This window comes from Euprymna scolopes, chromosome 13 (genome assembly GCF_053919585.1).
Source record: "Euprymna scolopes isolate OS-2025 chromosome 13, ASM5391958v1, whole genome shotgun sequence".
Lineage (NCBI taxonomy): Eukaryota > Metazoa > Mollusca > Cephalopoda > Sepiida > Sepiolidae > Euprymna > Euprymna scolopes.
This window is the reverse complement of record NC_136494.1, coordinates 104,171,071-104,198,780: the sequence shown is the minus strand read 5'-3', so window position 1 is coordinate 104,198,780 and position 27,710 is coordinate 104,171,071. Positions and strand designations below refer to the sequence as shown.

Below are 27,710 nucleotides of genomic sequence, written 5' to 3'. Positions count from 1 at the left end.
TTCCAGATTTTGATTTATGTAACCAGGTTTCAAATTACTGTTTGGGATATAATTTACAAGATTATTTTTTGTTTACTATCTTATCATTTGTCTTCCTTTTGTTTTCATCCCATGTTTGTGTCTCCCTTGTCTCCTGTCTCCCTTTGTGCCTGTCTACTTTGATCAATTCATTCATCAATAAAAGAAATCCATGTTTTTATTACTGATAAACAAAACAGTTAAAATTATTTCACTTTATATTTGCAAAAACCCAAAGATTGAATGTTTGATCTTTTCAAACGGTAAAACAAAAAAAAACAAAAAACGGACTCTTTCGTCAAGCATAAAATAGATCTATTAATAGTACAACTGCATCGAATTCAAGTGGGATTCACCAAAGTTCTGAATCAAAAAAAAAAAAATTTTTTTAAATTTTTTTCTAGATTGTGGTTCCCCCTCTTCCTGGAAAAGCCTGGGAAAGACAGTTACCATTCCGTGGAGATGACGGCATTTTCGAGTCTGAATTCATTGAAGAACGAAGACATGGTCTTGAATCATTTATTAACAGGTAAGAAAAATGACAATTGCAATAATGATTAACAGTTAAGAATCACATTTCAAATTCCTTCCATCATTTACAGACCACCTCAATGATACCATATTATTACCCCCCTCTTTTTAATTGTAATTTAACACTTTAATATTACAGAATACAGAAGACCATTAATGTTTTAAATGTCTAATAGTTCATTAGTATCTTGAGTATTTTATATATATATATATATATATATATATATATATATATATACTAGCATTTCAGCCTGGCGTTGCTCGGGTATTTGGAGGTGTATGTTGAGCAAAAAAAAAAAAAAAAAAAAGCGGTCAATTTAAACTTTGACCCCCTATTATGACCCCTTCAAATTTATTGTTTTCGGTTCAAATCAAGTTGTTAGATCCATGTCCAAGGAACCTATGTATAAAATTTCAAGTGTTTAGACCAAAAATTGTCGAAGTTTGGTAGAGTTCTCAAAAGTCAAATCATTGAACTTTGACTCCCGTAATCGCCAAATTTCTGGCTGAAATCTGTTCACACTGATTTTCCCTAATTTCAGTACCCTGTGTATCAAATTTCAAGTCTGTAGACTGAAAATTGACAGTTATTGTGTATGGAAATGTACACACACAGACAGACACTTTCACTTTTATAGATATATACTATTATATATCACTTTGTATGTGTGAGTTCCTTCTTCATAGGCTCAGCCATTTTGGAACCTATCTTTTGCAAATTTCACACAAAGCTAATTTACGTCTAACCGTGTTCTTAGATACGGAAATTCATCCGCTAAGTATCAAAAATCCAATCTTAAAAATAGCTTTTCTCTCTTGTAGATAAAAAAGAATAATTTTTATAGGGGAATATTTTGTTACACCGGCAAGAGATAACATTTCAGCAAATCATTTCTTTAAAAAAAAAAAAAAAAAAAAAACTTATTATAATCTGGAAAGATAGCTTAGTTGTAGAGCATTTGACTATGGATCAAATGATCCCCCCCCTCCTGTTCAAGTCCAGGTGTACCTCACCATTTTATTTTAACTTTTTCTTATTAATGAGTTCAATTTACAGTAAAAGATGTACCATTTTAGAATCGTCGCTAACCATTTCTTAGTTTGCATATTTTAACTAAACCTTAATCAGAAGTGACTTTTCCAGGGCATTCATTGTCAAGCTCAAATATCAGCTGACGTGATATTGTAAACAGATGGAATTTGAGTAACTTTTTTTGCAATTATTCCTTGTAATATATAATCAATAGAGGATTGATTCTATAACCATACATACGCAATCTGTATAAATTAAAATATTTGCCAACTAGTATGTATGTGTTTGTATGTATATATTAGTGTGTGTGACCTATTTTTGGTAGGTAAACATAATACAGATATGTATTAATATATAAACTGCTGAAATTCGATATCTTTTAATCCTCTCCTGAGTTAAATAAATATGCACAATTATGTGGAATGATTTTAACAACTTGTATTGCTTGTCAGATACTTTCCTATTCTTTGCAATTTTTGATTTTTTAATTGAAATAAATCTTTTTAAGACCTTGTTGGTAAGAGATTATATATTTTCTTTAAATTGTTGCATTGTATTACTTAAAATAAACATTGCTTTGAAACAGCTGTAAACAACTTTAATTCAGTTGTGCATACTCTTTATTTTAAATGATTTATATTGTTAAAAATGCATAATTTTTACACAAATTTAGTTGAACCTTCCTAATTTATGAAACTGTCAAAATGTTTCACATTTTCTAAAAGATTGTCTAATGGATTTGAAAATCCTGAAAGATCTACAAGTATGAGTTGTCAACATTTTATTTGCAATTGGACAGAACTCTAAACTTTTTTCTCTCTGTTAATACAATTGAGACAACTTCGCACATATCTTTCTCTCTTCAAGGTAGCTCTAATAATTAACCATGAAAATTTTTTGCTATTTAAAATTGAATTGTGGCAGGTGGTGGGAGGCGGAACTATTACATGATTAATCAGCCTTGTGCGTGAGATTGAACATTAATGAAGCTTCAAAATCGAATTTAAAAACATTTTTGTTTTTTATTTCAGTAAACAAAATAACTATTTATTCAAATATAAACAAATGCAATTTTTTTTTAATTCGATTTTGAAGCTTCATTAATATTCAATCATCTGTTTCCCTCATGCACAAGGCTGATTAGTAGGGCTATGACAACAGCATATTCTTTTCATTGCTTTGACTCTCGAGTATTTATCTGACACAGACACAATTAACGGAGAACCACATCACTCTACATAAAAACAAGATATCAATGGATATATATCTGAGAATCAAAACAAGGAAAAGAATATGCTGTTGTCATAGCCCTACTGATTAGTCATGTAATCCCCCCCCCTTCTATTTGTCTGTTTGCCGATTTTTGGTCCTCCTCCCGACAAAGGAGCAATGGTCCTAGTAATTCACTCCTGTTCGTTTGCTCACACTTTTCTCCATAATCGTGCCTTGGATTTTTTTAAAAAAAATTTGCACAAACATTAGTCATGGCGAAAGTAAATCTTTTTCACTCATGGAGGGCGACCCTGCATGCTTGGCTTGTTATTTATAAATTTAAAAATCCAAAGAAAATATTGTGAAAGTAAAACCAAAACTTTGGGTAAGTAAAACCTTTAAAGTGACTTGTAAATAAGGTTAGTGTTCATGTGATATAAGCAGGGTTGCAGAGTCGGATGGTGAAAGTCTGAACCGATTCCTAGCATTCCGACTCCTTTATCTTCGACTCCGTGACTCCTAAGTGAAAATCTATTCTGCAGATCCATATACCAGTCGCCCACATCTATCCAGCATACATTTTATAATTACTTTTCATGTATATCATTTTTGATGTTTAACATGCACTTGTATGATAAATATACTCAAATGTACCAGCTTTATTTTTTATGTATTTTTTATTTATTTTTTTTTAAACTCACATCTACCCCTATCAAGGCATATCACCACTTGGATGTAAAAGGCTACTATTTGGGACCATGTCTAGGAAAGATTAACAAGATGTTGGGTTATGTAACATTTTAACTTCTGCATATCAGTACGACCAGGGAAGCAGGTAGCAGGAAGGGAATTCCAAAGTCTAGCTGTTCAAGGAAAGAAACTATTAGAATAGAAAGCTTGCTGGCATCTAGGGACTTCAACAGTGAAGGGGTGAGATCTTATTGCTAAGTAGGTTTGTAGGGGACATGTATGGCGAGGGGTAGAAGTGCAATGAGTTCAGCAGAACACATTCCATTAAAGTATTTGCAAAACAGGGACAGAGATGCAACATTGCAGCGATGCGATTAGGACTGGAGCTTAGTTGATAGTAGGACCGATTAGATTGACAACTTTTTGGGGCCCTATCCAAAAGGGAGAGGTAGTGATAGATGCACCAGCCCAGATGTGACAATATTCCATGCATGGGCGAATGGTAGCCTTGTAGAGGTACAGGATACTTTCAGGTGTAAATAGTCTTCTAGCTCAATAGAGGGTATGGAGGTAATTTTCTAATGATTCTGTCATTGTCTTAGATTTATGTACATTTGTTCTTCCCTCCTGCATGTTATAGAGTATTGTATCCTCAACAAATATACCCATCTCGGACATCATCATATTATCAGGGAAGTCGTTTATGAATATCAGGAATAATAATGGTCCAAGGATCGACCCAAAGGCACTCCCAATATGTTATGCTGCTTGGATATACATTCGTCAATGACAACCTGTATGTTTCTATTGTCTAAGATATAATTACATTTCGTTTACGTCCAGTTATAACGTATGATTTAATTTTCATTAGCAGCTCTTTGTGCCAGACTTTGTCTTGGATATATCAAGGGCTACAGCTATGGCTTCGCCAGCCTTATCCAGTACATGGTAAATGTATTCAGAGATGAATGTTAAAATATCTGCAGTAGAACATTGCCTGAATCCATACTGGTTGTCAGAAGATTTGCTTTTGCGAGGTGGTGGACTAGTGCTTGATTAAGGTCTCAAAGATTTTAGCAAAGAGGGGGAAGAGACTAATGGAGCGATATTAAGAGGGTCTGTTCTTTCACCAGAATTTCTGTACACTGGTATCACAGAGGCTATCTTTCAGCTATTAGAGAAGCAAGATTCAGCAAGGCATTTATTGTAGAGCTTGTAAAGTATAAGGGCTACCTCAGCTGAACATTTCTTAATTAGTATAGCAGAGATGAGATCAGACCTTTGACATGTCTAAGTTTTTGATATTGCAGACATGAGAAGGGGTGATTTTTACATCATCTAATGTGGCTTCAGTCCATGTAGGGCAATTTGGGAGGGAGTTGTTTGTTGGCTCTAAGGTGGAGTTGGAGGCGAATCGCCGGGCAAGCAGTTCTACCTTCTCCATTCCCGTGCATGCAACCTTCTGGTTGTTGCTCAGTGAAGAAATTACTGATTGCCCTTAATTCACTAGACTATTATAGTTTTCAGAAATCACAAATTCTTATCCTTTGCGATTCTGTGTTTCTTGGTTATTTCAGCATGCTTTCTTTTGGCTGTCACTATTTCCCTTTTACAATGATTTCTAGCATCTATGAATTTTTTTCCTATTTGACTTGACGTACAAACCAGCGGAATGCATGCTCTTTGTGCAATGGCAGCTGCACAATCTGTATTGAACCGGGGGGGGGGGGGAAGCTTGCTATAATATTTCCATGTGGGAACATGTGCTTCAATGCCTGCTTTGCACCATTCAGGTGGTCTGCATTTCCAAGTGGACTGAACATTAGTCACACAATCCTCAGGTACTGTGATGAGGAATAGGTCTAGAAGTGAAGCCTGCTGAGGTTCACGATCTGGTAGGCGAGTTGGAAACATTACTGTCTGTGTGAGGGGAATGAGGTATAGAGAAGCTGTAAGTAGAGCGTCCAGTTGCATCTGTGTAACCTGGGAAACCAAGCCAGTTTTTATGGTGGACATTAGTCACTAAACATGTATTTGGGTGTTACTATCCAAGGAGAGTGCTGCATCTATCCAGTCAGAGACTTGACCGATTAGGGTACAATGTTGACTTGAGGAAAAACGGTAGAGAAAATATAAGTAACTCACAGTGATGAAATGTTAGTTGAAAGCACATAAAAGTCTGGTCATTCGATTTAAGATTTTTCTCTCTAGTTAAAAGGAAGGTGCTATGAATATAGACCCCAAGCCCGTGCATATATCTATTCAAGTCTTTACAACAAAGAGGGAAGTATTGTCATGTTAAAGTAGTTAGAGGAGATTGAAGAGTGCAAGTTTGTTTCACTTAATGTTAAGATATTCAAGGAGTTTACTAAAAAGTAAGACTCTACATCATCTATATTACCTTTAAGCCCACGGATATTTGTGAAAGCAAGCCTCAAGGGCGGAGGTGAATTTGTTTTTGTTTGGGTGGTCGTTTGGTTTTATCGTGATATTTATTTGGAATGTCATTTCATTACGTTTTTTTTTTTTTTGTCAGGTTAGGGGAAGTGTTGAGCAAAGTGGGCCAGTTTTGACACCAAGTATACAAATAGTGGCCCATTAACTGAGTTCTGTCTAGAAGTTGTGATCTTGTGAATGCCCACCACATATAGCAGCAGAGTCCCTTTCTATGCGCAATATGGCACAACTATCCTGATTTTATACAACTGATGACAGAGCAGTCAGTCTGGGCATTACCAAAGAGTTAGGGCTCCTGTACTGTCAATCGGAAATAGCAGCCAGACAAACTGTCAATCAGTTACCCTCAACCTCTCAGACAAAACTGGCCCAAATAAATCATGTGAGCACAAGTAGCATGCAAGCAAACCTAATTTTCTCAGTTTCTGAGAGAAAGAATAAAATTTAAAATAGGGAGTAGGGGAACGGCATTCAATGTCCTAGTCAGGAAACAAGGCCAAACACAAGGTGGCTCTGGTGAGTCCCTGATATTATACCTCTGGTCTGGGTAATAGACAAAGTGTGAAAGGCGGTGATTGGCAGAGCCTATCTACTTAAGCAAGTTAGGTTTGCAAACCAGGAATTTGTTTGAGTAACCAGCTCCAGGAATGTTGTCAACCATGATTGAGGAGGCCTCCCTCCACCAGTTTTATTATCGGTTTTCTTTCTCTTAGATGGATGATCTGACAAGATCTACGAGTCCATCACACCGAGAGGGGTAACTATGCGTCTCCGCATGAATGAAGATATTGAGTATCTTACTTTAAAATTTTTTTCTATTTTACATAAATAAGCATAGCATTAGGGATAGATTTCCCTCTTACATTTACAAGAATTGCATCTTTCAAGTACTGTGAGATAATCAATCTGCTCTAGCAACTAATTGGTTTCAAAATAAATGAATAGGATATTAATAATTACTTGAATATGTAACGGAATATAAAGCAAAGAACAAAAGAAATGGTGGGACTAGATCTACATAGAGGTTACACACAACACAGCTAAATAGATGCACTTAATTTGGTGTTCTTTGAGTGACCCATGTTAGTCTAGCTAAAAGACCAGTGTCTCCACGTGGAATGAATTGAGGTGCAAAGATTAGCGTTTATTTGAGAGTGGTAAGAGGGTAGGTGGAAGTATCTGCCTTAAGAGCAAAATGTGTGCTTTGATTTTAATATTTCCTTCTTTTATTTAATTGAAACAGTATAATTTTCAATTTCTGTATTAATAATTTAAAACATACAAACTCATTTACCAAAGGGGATGAATGCTAGAAAAAAGATGCATATTTTCAATTTTTCTATTGTGTCTATACATATATTGCTAACTATTACTAATAAATTACAAACAAATGACATGTGAGAAAAATCTGGGAAAATAGTTTCAAGCGTGTAGATAGCACGGAATATAGAAATGGAATAAAATACAATAAAATTTTTTAATATCTATTTTAAAAGCAGATTAAGGGATGGTTAAAATTTTAAATAGAATTAAAGCTTTTTTTTTTTTTTTTTTTTTTTTTTTATGCAAGTCCCGCTTACAAAATTTTATTACATTTTATTGTAACACATGGAGTAGCTTCTCCAGTTAAAACAAATTCAGATAAGAATGGGAGTTTGGAAATGTGGTCAAAAATACATAAATACATTTAAAAATACAAACTAATTTTATAGAATAGTAGGATAAAAAATTTACTATTAAATTTTATTATGCTATCAGTTTGAAAGGGACTACAATATTTCAGAATAGGGAAACCGCTTTAGGCCATGGCATTTCGAAGCAAAACGCTTCTCATCAGAAGAGGGGAGTAAAGACACGTATTATACAGAAATTTTTTAAAAGATAGTATTGCCTTATGGAAAGGGAATCAAAGGAAAAACAGGAAGCTGGACTGAAGCTGATTCTAGGACTGTCAGCAATCACTGTAAAAGAGTAATAAAGAATGCAAGAGTTGTATGCTCAGTTCGTTAAGTCCAAAGTAGCTAAGCAGCAGCTTAGTTCCCATCAGTTTCGGCAAATAGCAAACAGGGTTCTGAACAGAAGCATGTGCTCAATCCCAACCTTCATTAATGGATCTGAGGTAATCTCGTTAGCATCAGACAAAGCCAAACTCTTTGCCAAGAACTTTGCAATTAATTATACCCTATGCGACCAAGGCCATCAATCCCCCGTATTTCCTCTTGTATCAGAAAACAAACTGTGACATATAAATATGTGTATGTTGCCAAGCTAATCAAAAACCTTGATTCTAGTAAAGCAACTGACCCTGATTGCATTCCAATTATAGTGCTCAAAAAGCTTCAACCAGAACAAGTTGCCCTACTTACAAGGCTGTGTAAGCATTGTCTTAAGGACAATTGCTTCCCAACACCCCGGAAAACCTCATCAGTATGTCCTGTATTTAGGAATTTAGGTGATTGGGCATCTTCCTCTCACTACAGACCAGTAAGTCTCCTGTGTGTCCTGAGTAAGTTGCTGGAATCCATGTTAAATGGAGAATTAGTAAACCATCTTAGTAACATGCAATATGGTTTTTCATTCTGCTAGATCTACAGCAAATGTGCTTATGGTTATATCTCATAGGATTAGCAAATCTCTCGACAGAACATTGTCTATGGCCATTGCTCTTGACATATCAGACCTTTTATCAAGTATGGCATAAAGGCCTACTTCACAAGACCTCCAGTTACGGTATAGTGGGAAAGTTTTCTCAATTATTAAATCATTTCTCTCTGATAGGCTCATAAGAGTAGTGGTTGATGGGCAGAAATCAGAAGCTCACAAGAAGAGTATTAATTCTGGAGTCCCTCAGAGGCCCAACTCTCTTCCTGATCTACATCAATGATACTCCAAATCACATCCTAAGATCATTCGTAGACATTGATGCTGATGACACTACCATCTCTGGCAACACATCAAAGGCTATAAATGTCAAAGTTCTCTGATTCTCTCTCCTCTGATCTTGAGCATGTGGTGCAATGGGGAAAGAAGTGGCTGGTTAATTTTAATGCATCTATAACCAAGCTTCTATCTTTACATCATGATAGGGGATCAGAGAACGCTCTGATCCCCTATCTGGCATCAATTGAAATGAATGGCTCTCGTCTTGTCTTATTTCCCAAGATGGAGTACTGTTGCCACATCTGGGCAAGAGCTGCTAGAAATACTTATCCTGCCTTGACAGAGTTCAAAATAGACTTTGTGGCCTAGTGGGGAATGCCCTTTTCTTTTCCCTGTAACCTCTTTCCCACAGAAGAGACACTGCGAGCCTATCTCTGCTTTATCCCTATTTTCATAATAGATGCTCCTCTGGGCTCTAATCTATGCCCCCCCCCCTGCCAAACTGCCACAAAAAACACTCATCTAGCTGGAAATGCTATCAATAATTTCCCCCACTCTTTATCTGTGCTTAAACCTAAACCTAGATTCCATGAATAAAGCTTTCTTAGAACTGCATGCTTGTGGAACTCTCTTCCATTTGCTTGTTTTCCATCTGACTACAATTTGGTCATATTCAAGTCCAACTTAAACAGATTCTCGATGAGTCGTTCCTCTTAATCAAATTTACCAAAGTTCCGCTACTAACGATTACTATGATATATTGTCCCATTGACTTCGGTATACTCATTAACCCTTATTCTCAAGTGGCCTTTGGGCCTTGATAAGAGGTGACTCCTATGTAAAAAAGGAAAAAGCTATAAATGGGTTCCATGGGTTTTTATGTCCTTTTTTTTGGGGGGGGGGGGATTGTAATTCTGGGTCTATCCTGGACTAATCCAATTGCCAAATTCTAGTAGATTCAAGAACTGGATAACTATCAGATTACAATCCGATTGTTATCCAATGTAATCCACAGTGATTCTACTAGCAATACACATGAAAAAATTGAAATAGCTTGAAATATTTCAATATTGGTATGCATAGAAAGAGCTTGATGAGCTAAGAAAGAATCTTTTTAAATTTTTAAAATCTGATTAAAATTAAGGAAGTTATGGCTATTTTTGTGCCTCACACGTTTGGATATTTTTCCCTCTTTAAGACCATATGCGTTTCGTCACATTTTTTACACTACTTTTTCAGTAAAAATGTCATATCTTTGTTAAAACACAAGACTAAGAAATGAAATTTGCTGTATAAGTGTATTTTTGTACAAGGAATCAGAATATGCAACTGAAAATCTCCCAAAGTTTATGGTTTCCAAATAATCTGCAGTAAATGTGCATAAATATGCAGCAATTCCTTAAAAATGCCATGTATCCATAAACAGAAAAGAAGTTGGAGAACTCAAAGTTGAATTCTAATGTGCTTTATGTACAAAAAACTTAAATCTAAACATAAGACCATTTAAAAATGAATATATTGCAATATTTCTTTGGTTATTGTAGATTAACACCTTCTGTTTAACCCCACTCAACTCCTTCTGACCACCCCTCCAAAATGTGATTCTACCTTTTTAGGAAATTATGTATAAAATGCCATGAAAAACTTTAATGAAAGATAAACAAATTATTTTAGAATTGAATGTAAAATAATTTCCTAATATAGGTCATTCTAGCATTTTAGGGCAGTTAACTGTTTTTTTTTCTATGGGAAAATATGCATGCTTTTTTTTTTTTTTTTTTTTTTTTTTTTTTTTAAAGATGATTGTGTAGTTTTAAGGGGGTTTCTATGCAATGAGAATATGGGGAGGGTTGCCATTCGGACTTTGAATTAATTGTAGGGGCCAAGGAAAATTATGTGTGAACATACTGAAAACTTGACAGAGACAAAGCTAACAAAAACAATATTAGAGAGGGGAGCGGTTAGTTTCACAAAAATTTAATGTAAAATAATTCACCATTTCCTGGCCATTCTAGCATTTTAGGACAGTTAACCAATTTATTTTTATGTGTATTTTTCTTTAAGGAAGGATCTATTTTTTGTTTGTTTTAGATGCTTGTATGTGGCTTACAGAGGTATTTTGTTGGGGGGGGGGCTTGCCACTCGAACTTAGTGTTATTGTTAGGGTTAAAGAGTGTTTTAGGAATACGAACTGTTACTTCATTTTTGTTTTGTTGGTTGTCCTAACTGCAAAATGCCGTTTCCATTTCAAATAAATATTTTACAGAAATATATATATATATATATATATATATAAATGTGTGTGTGTATTCGACAGGTAAATAAGTCAGCAAATGTTATATTTAGTTTTAATTTAATAAGAAACTGCGTTGCGAAATTTCAAAAAAAATTCCATAAATTTGTTGATTTCTATTTTCGAGGTTGAAGGTGTTAATTCCATAGGCCGTTTATACTATGCTGGAGCAGGTTGTAAAAATATCTTTCGCTTAATAAGTAGAAAAAAAATAGCGAAATAAAAAGCTTCCTAATTGTAGTTTGGTGTGTTTTCTTTTAAAATTTCAAGAATATTGATATACATTTTGAGGGTTTGTATTACTATACACATAGATTCGAAAAAGTTGTCAAAAAAAACAAATATATAACAAATAAATGTTATCAAAAGCAAGTTACTTTTCTACCTAACTGGATAATTTTTTAGTGTTTTTATTTAATGTAACATGTTTATTCAGCTTGAAAACAGTGTTTACCGATGTTTTGGAAAATTTAAAATGGCGCCCGACTCTTGAAACGGTAAGTTTGGGGAAAAGAGTTAAAAATAAAAAAGTAGACAAAATACTGCTAGAAACTCGCTCAATATATGTTACCGTGACATAGGCTGACATATATTCGGTGAGTTTTTAACAGTATTTTATATAGTTTTTTTTTTTTATTTTTAACTCCTTTTCTCAAACTTACCGTGTCAAAGAGTCGGGCCGGGTGCCATTTTTAATTTTCCAATACATCGGTAAACACTGTACGTTTTTCGAGCTGAATAAACATGTTACATTAAATAAAAAAACTAGAATATTATTCAGTTAGGTAGAAAAGTAACTTATCTTGCCTTTGATAACATTTATTTGTTATATATTTGTTTTCTGACAACTTTTTCGAATCTATGTATAAACGAGATTTTGATACTTATTTTGATTTTGAAGAAAAAAACATTTGTGGCTGTTCGCAGTAAAACATTGTTTTAATTCGCTGTTCAAAACAAATTTAAAGAATAAAAGTGCATGCAAGCTATATATCTACAAAAGTTTTTTTTTTAACCATGTTTTTAAATTTGACGAGAAATGTGAGAAATTGGAAAAGATTCATAATGCCGAATTGGTTGGGATTGTTGTTATTATACATTCTGAAAACGGAATAGTTCTAAACTAATGTTATTCTGATAACAAAATAGCTCTAATTAAACATAAGAACATTTATATTCATATTTTCATGTTTTTCTTAATTCGTTCTGGAATAAAAATTAAAGAACGCGTGTTTACACTGTGCCATCGCTGATTCTACAGGCTGGAGCTGCTGCTTCTAGTAATACTAACTTCATTTGACCAAATTCGAGAAATAGAAACAATTTTTTTTTCGGGTAGGTCCTTTTAAATTATCAATTACCACGGTCCTACTCAACATAAAATAATACTTTTAATTGATAAAGATAGTAAAAAGATTGATTTACTTACTACTGGGTGTCCGAAGAATTTTTTTTTCAAAATGTTCGATACTTGTCATATTAAAGTCTTATTTTTAACACGACAAAAAAAGAAATGGTCAAAAATATTTCGGACACTTGACAGTATTAAGATTAACACCTCTACTGATTGGTTCCCAAATTTCATGACGAAATTCTTCATACAATCACGGTACGGACCTTTAGAAAACAGGGGGGGGTCATTACAAAACCTTACCGAAAACGCCATTTTATGACGTTCACATTTTTATCACTTTATTTGCTTAAAACTCTTAAAATATATAATGTACATTCATATTTATTAATTCATTTGAAAGTATATTCATTTCCGAACAAAACAGTAGTAATTTGAAGACTTGAAGTGCTTTGGTTTAAAAAATATGGCTATTTTAGTAGAACTACCTTGAAATCTGTGATTATCCAAAGCGTTTTTTCGGCCGTGTGTATTACTAGTTCTACTCAGACAGAAGTTTTACAAACAAAATGAAAACAGCTGTCCAGACAGGATTTGCAGTGATCTGATAGACCGAAATATCATGAAGTAGAAGCATTACAGTACAGTACAAAATATCTCCAAAAATAAAGTAAAACCATACAAAAACTGCTAAATTGTGCAAACCATTGCTTAGGAAGCAATTAAGTTATTGCTTAATCACGAAACTTGTTTTCCTGCTCTTATTTACTTACACTACTTCCCTCTTTTTGGAAATAATTTATCATTCTATGACTAAGTGTAATGTTTAAATTTAAGGCCTATATTGGCCACATGCATATTCTGATGTATGTAACTTAAATAACTGGCACACATGTTATTTCTAAATGTCTGCTTTAAAGGGAGTATACTTTGCCTCCAAGACACCTGCCTGTCTGTTTTGCGTGATAAACATAATAAAATCCTTATACTCCTAAATCCTCCCCAAATTTCTGTATATCTATATTGTATATTAATGCTGTACTCTTATAAGTATATCATCTCCTGTTCCAACTGGTTAAAAAACCAATAGCTCTTCTTCCCAAGCTGATATAAAATCACATACTTTGCACGTACCTTGGGAGGGGAGTTTAGCTTCTGATCCTAGACTTTAGTAGGCTGGCCCTTTAAAAATCAATAAATATTAAACATCTATAGATTTCTATTGCTAAGGCATGCATTAGCTTAACCTATATTTATACTCTATAGAATATCTATAAAATAGATAACTATTAGCCACTGTTTGTGCTCAGATTATAAGTGATCTATATTAACTAGCAACTATATCTTTCACTTGGATGGGATAAAGTACTGGTGATTATCTTTACATGAAGACTAACAGCACATTTCGAAACGCCCCCTAACCCTTATACTATAATTTCCAATTAGTCCCTAATCCACAAACCATATTTGATCTTTTCTTAACCCTAGTAGATAGTAACCTTAAATCTACACCCCGTACTCATAGATCAAAACGTAACCACATCTTCCAATTTTAATACTATTCAGAGGAGTGTAACTTCAAAGCAGATATTAATTCCTTGATACTAACTCTATTAATCCAAACTATTGCTTCGGAGGCATAAAAATACCTGGCTTTGAAACCAGGTGCGGGAAAAACCTTTTCGGTGCTGATGGATCCGTAAATCTGGTCAGGTCATCCATCTAGAAGGAAAACTGATTTGTAAACCTGTGCCACTGACCTCCTACGTCTTAGCACCAAGCAGTCCTTGACGACAACCTCCCTAGAGCTGATGACTTCAGCAAACCTAAACTGCTTAAAGAGTAGATAGTCTCTGCCTATCCCCCAGCATCCATACTCCTTCTTTGTCTATTACCCAGGAGCAAAGGTGCGGCCACAGGGACTCATTAGAGATGTCCAGTGCTTAGCTTTGTTTCATGACTAGGGCAATTAATGCCATCCTCTACATTTGCCTCATTCCCTTCTCCTATAGCTGGGCATCTTGGGAGTGCTTGTTTACCATATATGCTAACATGATTGGTCTGCTGTCAGACAGGTTTGAGGGTACCGGTTTGACACTTGCTGGTTGCTATTTCCGACTGACAGTACAGGAGTCCTAACTCTTTGGTAACACTTAGAGCAGCTGCTCTATAATCAGTTGTATAATATCGGGATGTTTGTAGTGCAATGTCACGCTTGGAAAGAAGCTCTGCACTCATCTCTGGTAGGCATTCCTGAGGCCACATTCCTGTAGATGAGGAGCCGGCTGATGGTTTACTCGAGTTGCATGGTGGTGGCTATGCACATCCGTTTTTTCCTAGCACCTCATCCTAGATCTGAAACTAGGAAATAAAATGAAATGACAACGCAATCCAAAAAAAACCAAAAAAGCCTTCAAATCAGACATACTCAAAGAATTCGCCTCCTCCCTTGAGGCTTGCATATACAAATATCCGAGAACTTAGAAATAACTTAGATGATGTCGAATCAATTCTCCTAGCAAACTCCCCGGATATCTTAGCACTAAATGAAACTAATTTGCACTCCTCCATCCCATCTAACCACTTTAACATGTCTGGTTATCTTCCACTTTGTCATGAGGACTCTGACAGACTCTGCATGGACTTGGAGTCTGTAAGACCCTCGCCATGTCTAGGGCATCTAAACTTGAATCGGGTGATCAGGCCTTCATACACTTTAAACAAACTTTACAACATAGTTAGCTACCTGTATTTTCTTTATTGCTCTCCAACTTGGGACTGTACTATAATTAATCATGTCTCTAATAGCATAGTTGTAGCACTCTCCCTCGCCCAAATACGTTTTTTTTTTTAACACCCACCACAGAAATTGGCTTGGCTTCTCTAACTAAATATAGCAAACTTATGGATGATGCTACCAGTTGGGTCAGTAGGTAGCCTTATCCATAACTTTGCTATATCCCATTCCTTGACACAGACAGTAACATTCCCAACCCGTCTCTCAGATCATCAGGAAAAGCAAGCCTCACTTCTGGATCTATTTCTAACAGTTCCTGAGGATTGTGTAATAAATACTCCTTGCCCACCCGGGAATGCTGATCATGCTGTGATAATGATAGACATCACTCTAAACTCTCAACCCCCAAGTTGAAGAGCCATTGCTCCAAACAACAAAGTACTACAATAAAGCTGACTGGGATGCCATTGGAGATCACATCAGAGATGCCCCATGGGGAAATATCTTTTCTCTTCCTGCAGAAGTGTGTAAATTAGACTACTGAATGGTTCAAAGCAGCAATTGAAGTATATGTTCCTACATGGAAGTTCTATAGCAAACTCCACTTTCCGCAATGGTTGATATGCCGTAAAACAACCAACCAAAACAACCAATCTACTTGTGCAGCTGCCATTGTTCAGAGGCAACATGCATACCATAGATTTATTTGGCATAAGTCCTGTACCAACAGAGAAAAGTTTATAGAAGGTAGAAGTAATTGTAAGAAAGAAGTAGCGACAGTTAAGGGTGAATATACTGAACCACCAGGAAACGCATTGAAGTGCAGAAATTAGGAACTTGTGATTTCTGGAAAATCTATAATAGTGTAGTAAATAATTGGTAATCAACAATACCCCCACTATCCAACAATCATTGTTTCCACAGGAACTGAGAAAGCTAACCTGCTTGCCTGTTAGTTTGCCTCAAACTCTACCTTGAACCCAGCAAACCATTCCCTCCCTGATTTTCCTTGACGGGCAGAAACCACACAAGATGATCTGAAAATGACCCCTTCTCAAGTACATGATATCATAAAAAACCTGGACACCTCAAAAGCATGTGGATCTGATCTCATTCCGGCTGTGCTATTAATAAACATGCTCGGCTGAGGTTGCTCCAGTTCTCTCTAAACTCTTTAACAAATGCCTTAATGAATCTTACTTTCCTGACTACTGGAAGACTGCTTCTGTGGTACCAGTTTACAAAAACTCTGGCAAAAGAACTAACCCATTAAATTCTCACCCAATTAGCCTCCTCCCTCTTTTCGCCGGTCCTGGATATGACCTTAAACTATATCCAGTGGTAAGGCCCCAGCTTTGGGGAGTGTGGAGTCACCCTTTAATTACCATTGCTCCCAGGTCCACTCTGACCCGGAGTGGTAGTACCTGTTAGGGTCCCAACTATGGGTTAAATAGAAACTGACGTGAAAATAATATATTCTATAAAAAAAGTTTCTTCAAAATCTTTGGATTCAGCATTAAATAACCCGAAAAGGGTTGATATGCCGTAAAACAAAAACAACCAACCAACCCACCTTTCGCCAAAATATTTGAATCCTTAATCAAGCTCTAGTCCACCACCTTACAGCTGCTAAACTTCTGTCTGATACTCAATATGGATTTAGACATGCCCATTCTACTGCAGATATTTTAACTGTAATCTCTGAACATATATACTATACTGATAAGGCAGAGGAAGAGAGGACAGTAGGACTAGATATATCTAAGGTTTTTTGACAGGGTATGGCACGATAGTCTTCTCATGAAAATAAAATCCTATGGTATTACTGGACAAATACTTAACATAATTAAATCTTTAAATGAGAGAAGAATCCAGGTTGTTGTAGATGAGCATATGTCCAAATAATATATAAATGCGGGTGTACCTCAGGGATCGATCTATGGTACTTTATTATTTCTGATATTCATAAGTAACTTACCTGATAAAATTGTCTATGAGATGGGTATATTTGCCGACGACGCCATGCTCTATAGCAGGCACGTAGGGAAAATTAATGAGCACATATCTAAGGTAATGGCAAAAACCTTAGACGACCTTCAGTCTGTCGTGGAATGGGGTCAAAAATGGATGGTAATGTTCAATGCTGCCAAGGCAAAGCTCGTTTCCTTTTAATAATTACATGAAACCTTACCAACCACCAATAGCTGGACAAAACAGGGAAAGGTAGAGCGGTAGCCCTTGGTATATCTAAGGCCTTTGACAGGGTATGGCACAATGGTCTTCTAAGGAAAATTAGATCATATGATATCACTGGCAGAATACATAATATAATTAAATTGTTTTTAAGTAAGAGAAAAATCCAAGTTGTCCTCGACGATCATACATCTAAACAATATGATATAAATGAGAGTACCTCAGGGGTCTATCCTTGGACCTTTATTATTCCTGATATTCATAAACTACCTCCCTGATAAAATTGTTTCTGAGATGGGTATATTTGCCGATGACACCACTCTCTCTAACAGGCAAATGAACACATATCTAAGGACATGGCAGAAACACTAGAGGATGACCTCCAATCTGTAGTGGAATGGGGACAAAAATGGATGGTCACATTCAATGCTGCCAAGCCTAAGCTTGTTTCCTTCAATAACTACAAGAAACTTTCTCTACCACCAATAGCAATGGCCAAGAACACATTACCTGAAAGTACTTCTTTTAAACTCCTCGGCCTAACGTTTACAGGGAACATTAACTGGAATAGATCCATTGAGAGCATTGCCAAGGCTGCTGCGAAGAAGGTAGGCTCTCTCTACCGTACTAGAAAGCTACTTACGCCTGAAAGTATTCTGTACCTCTATAAGGCCACCATTCGCCCATGTATGGAGTACTGTTGTCGCATTTGGGCTGGTGCATCTGCTATTTGTCTCTCCCTCCTGGACAGGGTTCAAAAGAGTCGCCAAGCTGATAGGTCCTGAACTGTCATCTAGGCTTCAGCGTCTGTCCCATCGACAAAATGTTGCATCCATCTGCCTGTTCTACAAATACTTTAATGGTGAATGCTCTGACGAACTACAAGCACTTGTACCTCCTCGATGTGACTACCGCTGATAAACCCCCGATAAGCAACTAAGTCCTACCCCTTTACAGTAGAGATCCTTAGGTGCAAGAAAGCCTTTTACTCCAATAGTTTCTTCCCCAGAACTGAAAGTCTTTGGAACTCCCTTCCGGTATTCTGCTTTCCCAACTGTACTGATATGCAGAAGTTCAAGTGTAATGTAAACAAACATTTTGCTACTCATCTCTCTTCATAATGCCTCTGCAAATTATGTCCCCGATAGTAGCCCCCTACTTTAAAGTGGCACTGTGCCTTGTTTGGAGTGAAAATTGATTTAAAAAAAAAAAAAAATAAATAAAAAAAATAGATACATTACCTGAAAGTACTTCCTTCAAACTCCTTGGCTTAATGTTCACAGGGAACATGAGTTGGAATAGATACATCGAGATCATTGCCAAGGCTGCTGCAAAGAAAACTGGCTCACTCTACCATGCTAGAAAGTTACTTATGTCTGAAAGTATCCTGTACCTCTACAAAGCCACCATTCACCCATGTATGGAGTACTGCTGTCACATTTGGGCTGGTGCATCTGCTACTAGTCTCTCACTCCTGGACAGGGTTTAAAAATGAGTTGCCAACCTGATAGGTCCTGAACTGTCATCTAGGCTTCAGCGTCTGTCCCATCGACAAAATGTTGCATCCATCTGCCTGTTCTACAAATACTTTAATGGTGGATGCTCTGACGAACTACAAGCCCTTATATCCCCCTCGACAAAAATACCCCCGACAAACCCAACAAACAGCAAAGTCCCACCCCTACACAGATCCCCAGATGTAAGAAAGCCTTCTACTCAAATAGTTTCTTCTCCAGAACTTCTAGACTTTAGAATTCTCTTCCAGGTTTCCTGCTTCCCCAACTGTACTGACATGCAGAAGTTCAAGTGTAATGTGAACAGACATCTTGCTGTTAAACTCTCTACATAGTACCCCTGCAACTTAGGTCCCTGATAGTAGCCCAGTACATCAAAGTGGCGATGTGCCTTGTTTGGGATAAATCTGTATATATAAAAGCGAAAATGTATGTGTGTATGTATGTTCGCTTTTCCTCAATGTCCACGAAAGGCTTCTTTCAAAGAAGCGTTTGCTCACTTCACAACTTAAAACTTTTTATATCATCTATAAATTGTAATATCTCATAATTACCCACGAGCTCGCCTGTCTATTCAATTTTATTGACTTTCAAACGTTAATTATTCCACATTTCCCGCCTCGGCACGCGTTACATTCGGTTTTCGGTATAAAAAAAAGCGAAACTTAACTCTAATCACAGCCAGTTGTCTCAAGAGAACTAAGTAACGTTTGTTCAATGTCGACTTCATCATATCAGACTGTAGCTTTACTATTTTCCAACTGTGCGTCGTCAACGCTTCGGGTTTTTTTCACATACCCCGAAAAGCACCCGGGCAACGCCGGGTACCCCTCGCTAGTCTATATATATAAAAGCGAAAATGTATGTGTGTATGTATGTTTGCTTTTCCTCAATGTCCACGAAAGGCTTCTTTCAAAGAAGCGCTTGCTTGCTTCACAACTTTTTAAAACTTTTTATATCATCTATAAATTGTAATATCTACGAATTATCCACAGAGCTCGCCTCTCTATTTAATTTTATTGACTTTCAAACGTTAATTATTCCACATTTCCCGCATCGGCACGTGTTATACATTCGGTTTTTTGTATAAAAAAAGCGAAACTCGACTCTAATCACAGACCCAGAGCCAGTTTGTTCAATGTCGACTTCGTCATATCAGACTGTAGCTTTCATTTCGCTCCTCCTAATAAACAGGGAGCTTGTTTTTAAAAACAAACAAACCGATTTATTCAAAACTGCCCCGCAGAAAATAACTGCTGAATACCTATCGCCATAACGCCAATCAAAAACGCGCACCTGTTTTTTTTAAAACAATTTACTATTTTCCAACTGCGCGTCGTCAACGCTTCGGGTTTTTTCCACATACCCCGAAAAACACCCGGGCAACGCCGGGTATCCCTCGCTAGTATATTATAAAACAAAGAAAAAACTGATATAACCAAACAGGAAAACTATGTAAAAATAAATAAATAAATTGATTGAACTTAAGGAGTTGAATAAAAAATTTACTCCGACTGCTAGTACTTTTAGAAATCCGACTCTGACTAAAACCTCTGACTCCGCAACCCTGGATATAAGACAACTGTCCTTTTTAGAGACCATCCCAGATTAGTATGGGATACAAAGTAAAGGGATGTTTTGCTTCATTAAATGTTGGCACTGCTCATCGCCTTATGTAGTTGTGAAAACTTTAAAAAAAAAAAATGGTTTTATACTGAATATATGTAAAAAAAATTTTAAGCACTTTGACAGAAAAGTGGCTACAAGAAAGACTTTCATATGTGACAGCTCATTCCTAAAAAGATTATACCAGATTAATACTGAATTGTAGATGTAAAAAAACTTGATATGATAGATACCTCCACTCTCTATCCTTCATCGATAACATCGAGTTAGCTGAAAGACCCTCTGTGAAAGCTGAGCATGAGGTAAATTTTTTTTTTTTTTTTTTTTTTTTTTTTTTTACGTAGGCATCACCACTTATCTAGGCCAAGAGGCCACTCGAGGATAAGGGTTACAGAGTGTACAGTAGAAATTGGACAATATAGTAATTCTTAGTAATGGAAGTCCTGTCAATTTGTAAACTTATATGGAGCGGCTCATCAAAAACTTGTTTACGTTAGACTTAAAGACAACCATATTGTAGTCAGCTGGAAAGCAGGAAAACCGAAGACAATTCCATAGGCATGCAGTTCTAAGAAAGAAGCTTTGTTCATGGAATCTACATTTAGGTTTAGGCATAGATAAAGAGTGGGGGAAATTATTGATAGTGTTTTTTGCTAAACAGGTGTTTCTTGTGAAAGTTTGGCCAGGGGGGGGGCATAGATTGGAGCTCGGTCGAGCACCTGCCATGAAAAATAACAAAGCAAAAACAACCTCACTACATCTCTTCTGTGAGAAAGAGGTTGCAGGGAAGAGAAAAGGACATCCCCTATGAGGCTACAAAGTCTATTTTGAACTCTATCAAGGTAGGATAAGTCCTTTCTAGCAGCTCCTGTCCAGATGTGGCAACAGTACTCCATCCTTGGACGTACCTGGCTCTTATATAGATAGAGAATTGCATCAGCAGTGATCGATCTACTGGATCGATACAATCCCACCATTTTTCTAGCGGCCTTGGCAATGGATTTAATGTATGTATTCCATTTAAGATCAGGAGTAAAGGTCAAGCCCAGAAGCTTGTCAAAACATGAGGCCTCCTAAGACGAGAGCTATCCATTTCAATTGATGCCAGATGGGGATCAGTGTTGATGATGTAAAGATAAAAGCTTAGTTTTAGATGCATTAAAAGTAACAAGCCACCTCTTTCCCCATTGTACCACTTGCTCAAGATCAGAGGAGAGAGAATTAGAGAGAACTTGAGATATAACTGTAAACACATCTGCTGTAGATCTAGCAGAATGGAAACCATATTGCGTGTCACTAAGGTTATTTTTGCTGAGATGGTTGATTACTTCTCTATTTAATATATTCCAGCAACTTACTCATGACACACAGGAGACTTATTGGCCTGTACTGAGAGGGAGATGAGCGATCACCTAAATTCTTAAATACAGTGCATACTGATGAGATTTTCCAGGGTGATGGGAAGCAATTCTCCTTAAGACAACGTTTAAACAGTTTTGTAAGGATGGGCGCTAGTTCTGATTGAAGCCTTTTGAGTACTATAATTGGAATATCGTCAGGGCCGATTGCTTTACTGGAATCAATGTTTTTGATTAGCTTGGCAACATTATGTACAGATTTTATCACATAGCAGGTTTTCTGATACAGGAGGAAATATTAGGGGTTGGCGACCTTGGTCGCAAAGTTCTTGGCAAATAGTTTGGCTTTGTCTGATGCTGACGAGATTACCTCAGGTCCATTTATGATAGTTGGGATAGAACACTCGTTTCTGTTCAGGATTCTGTTTGCTATTTGCCAAAACTGGTGGGTACTAAGCTGCTTCTCAGCTATTTTGGACTTGATGGACTGAGCATACAACTCTCTTGCGTTCTTTATTACTTTTTTACAATGATTGCTGGCAGTCCTGAAAGTGGCTTTAGTCTCAGTACATCTATTACATTGGAAGCAATGGAAAAAGTGATTTCTGTGTGCAATGGCAGCAGCACATTCTGGAGAGAACCATGGTTGGCCGTTAGGTTTTTGCTGGAAGTCTATACTTACAATTAACCATTTGGTCAGGTCTGATACTATAGAGGACACATCCTTTTTAAACCTGGAATACAGTGGTAGATCTGATATAACTGTACAGAAGCTATCCCATATACTGTATGATGGAGAGGTACATCTGAGGACATTACATTTCATTTTTATCTTAACTGATACAACAAAGTGGTCGGAAAATCCAAGTGGAGACAGAACGGAAGCTGAACTCTGTTTAGGGCAAGTTGTGAGAAAAATGTCTAGGAGACTTGCGTACTGGCTGTCAGTATCTGGTGCACAGGTGGGTTCGTGAACAATCTGAGTAAGGTCATAAACAATGGAGAAATCATGACAGAGCCTCCCCTCATCATTGGTATTATTTGAGTGAGTTAACCATTCCACATTGTGAACATTGAAGTCTCCACAGACATGAATATTTTTAAGGATAAGCAGATAGGACGTGGTCAATTTTCTCAGATATGCTTTTAAAGATAGTAACTCCGCTATTGTGGGGGCAATAGAGAGCAAATATAAACGCAGTAGTTTGAGCAAGTGCAACCCAGAAGCACATATAGGGTAAGTTAGGATCTTCTCTGGAGATGTCCCTACTACATGGGAAGCCACCTTTAAAGGCACATATTCCATGCCCATGGAGATCTTGGTGGTCAGATTTGGAAGTTAAATTAGAGTATCCTTTGATTACGAACTCATCTAGGGAAAGTCTGTCCAATGCCAGTTTCGCTTAGAAATATGTCTGGTTTAGTCTCCTATAATTGGGTTTCAACCTCTGGTAGGTTAGAACGTAGACCCCTGATGTTCGAGAAGGAGACATAATAGTGGGGGGGGGGGTTACATTAGAAGTTGAAGATCCGGGTTTAATTGTGTTTTTTTATTGCAATACTTCATGGACTTTTGGGATTTGTGGACTAGGTTGACAGACTTGCTTGGAGCAGGGCAGAGAGAAATAGAAATGAAGAAATATATATATATATATATATATATATATATATATATATATATACATACTAGCAAAAGTACCCGTCGTTGACTGGGTTCAAAAACAGCCTACAGAAAATGGACTCTGATTTTATGGAAAGTATGATAGGTTATGAAAAGGAAGAGTTGTAAAAAGATAGCTTCGAATTTGGGGGTATCAAAACCAAAGTAAAATATGAAAGTAAAAATAAAATAGATAAACCCCATAATTTATTATACCATACCTGTTCACACTGAAACACTTATCACAATATTCTGTGGATCTATATAAAAAAACCTTGTTAAACTTTGTGACATATTTCCATTCTATGGAGGTCAGGTTCGAACAAACACCCCATAATTTTATTATACCATATTTCTTCAAACTGAAACATAATTATCAAAGTAAACTTTACGCAGATAGATATGAAAATTCTTTAATTTTATGCCTATTTCCATGCTATGGAGGTCAGGCGCGAACGCAGACCCCACAATTTTATACCATCCCTATTTAAGTTAAAACATACTTATCAAAGTATTCTTATGTACATCTATATCAAAAACACTTGTAAACATTTTTTTTTTTTTTTTTTTTTTTTTTTTTAAATTTTTTATTTCCATACTTTGTGGACCAGGCGTGAACGCAGACCCCACAATTTTAATGAACCACCGTTCTGCCAGATTAAACATACCCATTCCTGTGTCTAGATACATCTTCTATCATATGTAATCAGTTTTTTAAAATAGTCAACCATATAGGAGCCTATTCGTGACCAGACACACACACACACACACACACACACACACACACACACACACACATTCAGCTTTATATTATATATATATTTTTTTGTAGCACATGAAAAGGTAAAGCCCTAACAATTACCCACTAATATGGCATTGAGAGGTCCCACCAGAAGCTACTGCATGGTCCAGAATCCATTCACCAAATGGTAATACAGCAGCCCCAGTACTTAGCACCTGCTGATAGGACAGCCTCCTTAGTGGTTAATCCAAAGTTCGGGTCACTATCGAGCGGATAACCCAGATAAAACGTTTACCTCCAGCACCCTTACTAGTGACATGGCTACAAGGATAGACATAGAAAGAGAAAATTTCCGACTTCTCTGACGGCTGTTCATGCAAAATACTGCCAACCTAGAATACAGGTTTTTCTTCTCCCTTTGTCAGAAAAATCACTTATCAAAATGAGGGCTGAGTGACAAATAGAGAAGCAAGAGTAACAGGAGCTACCGATAACGCATCCACAATGCATTGTCTACTCTCCATTAAAAAAAATAAATAAATAAAAATATTAAGTATTATACTTAATAAAAGTCCATTTGGCGTGTTTAAGGGAAGGTATGGTGAAAGATTCCCCTCTCACTAACTGAAAATGTATAGAATTGCCTGATCTGTTTAGGCTATCAACTTGGAAAATATAAACAATGTTTATGGACAAGAAAAATCTAGTATGAAAAAAATAAAACCATATATATTCGAAATAAATTTGCCAAATAGAATCGGCACATTTTTGCACGAGAAAACCATTTACACAACTAATAAAACAATGAAATAAAGATAGATTAAAAACTGAAATAAATTTAATATTAGCACTTGCATCTAAAAAAAAAAATATAAATTCATAATTGCTAAAATTCGTCCTTCGTGACTGCAAATAAGAATTGATTTTGCTTGAAATAAACTTCAGTGTTTCCTTTTTGAAAAGAAAACTGTCATCACGTGATATAGCTCGCTACTTGGACAAGCATGTTCTTTTATAAGTAGTAACGTGTGGAAGGTGGGGGGTAAGAGAACAGCATTTTCAGATCTATTTATGCTCTATTTCAAATGAACTTGCCAGATAGAATCGGCACATTTTTGCACGAGAAAACCATTTACACAATTAATAAAACAATGAAATAAAGATAAAAAAAAACAACAAAAAAAACTTTTACAATAGCTTTACATATTTCCTCTTAACCCAAAATATGGTATTTTATGATCAAGGTTCTTTTGGTTTTTCCTACTAATCCTTAAAAAATGAACAAAATGTAAGCCTGAAATCTTTCAAGTGTGACTATTCATCTCTATATGAAGCACTGTTGATCAGTTTCTGCACTCAAAGATGAATTCTAATTTTCATTACTAAATGCACAAATTAAATGCATCAAGCTAAAGAATATTTTTGTGACCCCTATTTTCTGTGTGCTCTTGATCCCAACCTTTTCCGCGTGCTCTTGATTCTCCCCCTACCCTCTTGATCCCCCTCATCTCCCCCTTTCAGTGTGGTCTTGATGATCCCACCCATTTTTATTTCCTCCAGTTATTTTTTTTTTCTTTTCTTAATTTTTCAGAGTTGCTGGCCATCCATTAGCTCAAAATGAACGTAGCTTGCACATGTTTCTCCAGGAGCCCGTCATCGACAAAAACTATGTTCCAGGAAAGATTCGAACTACATGATGAAAAAAAAAAAAAAAAAACGTCACACAGACAATATATTTTATTGTGACCCTCTTTAAATTTTTTTCTTTTTTTAATGCCATCCTGGTCACTAAATGTTGGACATGTGCGAATAAGAGAGAGGGGAGGATGGGGGAGACCACTTCCTTTCTCAGAGCACAATTTAAGTATGTACGTAGATAACTGTTATATATATAATATATATAAGCATCATGTAAGTTAAAGGGAATTAAATTAAAAGCAAAAGGAAGCAGCAAAATTTTTTTTAAGGGCATGTTTGAATTATTACTTTAGTTGTGGATCAGTCCTACTAAATCCTCTCCTCTCATGAATTTGAAACAAACATAACTTTCATCTTTCTCTCGCACGAAAGACTTTATTCTGCCCTACTAAAATTTTTCCTCTATTCTGTTGTAAGAAATAGACTAACACAGGTTATTTTGGAATATTTAAGAGCTTTTTTTTTTTTTTTAAATTCTCTCTAGCATTTCTTAAAGTATAATTTAGAGAAAAAAAAAATTACCCCCCCTTCTTTTCTCCCCAATTATATTGTCCAACATTCAAAATTTTCATTTCTTTAAAAAAAAAAAAAAAAAAAAAATTATTTTGGCCCACCTTAAATATGTTAACATAAAAACGGTGTACTACATTGTAGTTGACCGACAATATTATTACTGCTCTATTAAAAAAAAAAAAAAAAAATACTGAACCTTTTTTGTTTTTACAAATTTTTTTTTTTTTCTAAATTCATTTAAAAATGCTATATTTTTATGAATATTATTCAAAAGAAAATCCATATTCCAAGTGTTTCTTTTCTTTAATGACTTAAATAGTCTGCATTTCGGTCAATAATTCCTTCCTCAGGGCAGTGTTTGAGTGGAGTTGGCCAAATTTATTGATAAGTCTTCTATATGAGACCTTAAAGAGGATATAGCAATTGGAATGTCTTTTTCTTTCTTTTTGATAATATTTATAAACTGTCGGATATTTCATCCAATCTAATGAAATATATAATTACATATATTATCATAAAACGGTCCAAATAGGAGAATTATTGCTTTGTTAATGCCTTAGGACAGTTCGAATGATGTAAAAGAAATGTTAAAAATGCATCATTTTATTATGAGTAGGCCTTTTTTATTTTTGTTTTCTTTCTATTATAATGATGTATAAAATATTTTATCTGTAAGTACAAAGTTTATGATTATCAGCCCTCCCCCTTTCTTTCCACTTAAGATTTATTTTTTTATTCCTATTTTCGTTTTTTTTTTGCCTTAGGTTTGTAGTTTTTGTTTTTCTCACCTGAATTATGAGCAACTTTTCACATAAGTTCTAAAAAAAAAAAGTTTTTAAAAAAGAAAAACAAAAATAACTTCTGCTATATTTTTTATTTGTTTTTGTTTTTTAAAATGCTAAAATAAATCCTCCATCATCTCGACATATGGAAAGTCTACATTTTTTTTTTATTCTTTGTTAAAATATATTTTTGTTGGATTTCTTTATACCAATCCTTGCCTGAACTTTTTTATGAACGTTCTCTTTTTTTCAAAAATTGACGGTTTTCCAGAATTCCCCTTATATTAAAAAGCCAAAGATACAAAAAAAAAAATCTTTGTATGTACACATGGCGGAATGAAGAGATCATATTCCAAAAAAAAAATCACGTAAATTGCTCAAATAGTTTCTTTTTTTATAAAGGAAATCATTTTTAAACGATT

The 27,710-nt window shown here is 35.7% G+C and overlaps 1 protein-coding gene across 2 annotated transcripts in view; it reads left to right on the top strand.

Annotated features, from left to right (window-relative positions):
* The window catches only part of LOC145292132 (sorting nexin-12-like), a 53,950-nt gene extending 26,520 nt beyond the window's left edge, over positions 1 to 27,430 (top strand). The window contains exons 3-4 of one of the 2 annotated variants that reach the window (XM_080138239.1): positions 423 to 547; positions 25,887 to 27,430. In XM_080138239.1, coding sequence (XP_079994365.1) covers positions 423 to 547; positions 25,887 to 25,992 — 231 coding nt within the window. In that variant the 3' untranslated portion in view covers positions 25,993 to 27,430. The remainder of the gene's footprint in view (positions 1 to 422; positions 548 to 25,886) is intronic. The other variant, XM_080138240.1, reaches the window with a different exon arrangement.
* Positions 27,431 to 27,710: the final 280 nt, after the last annotated feature.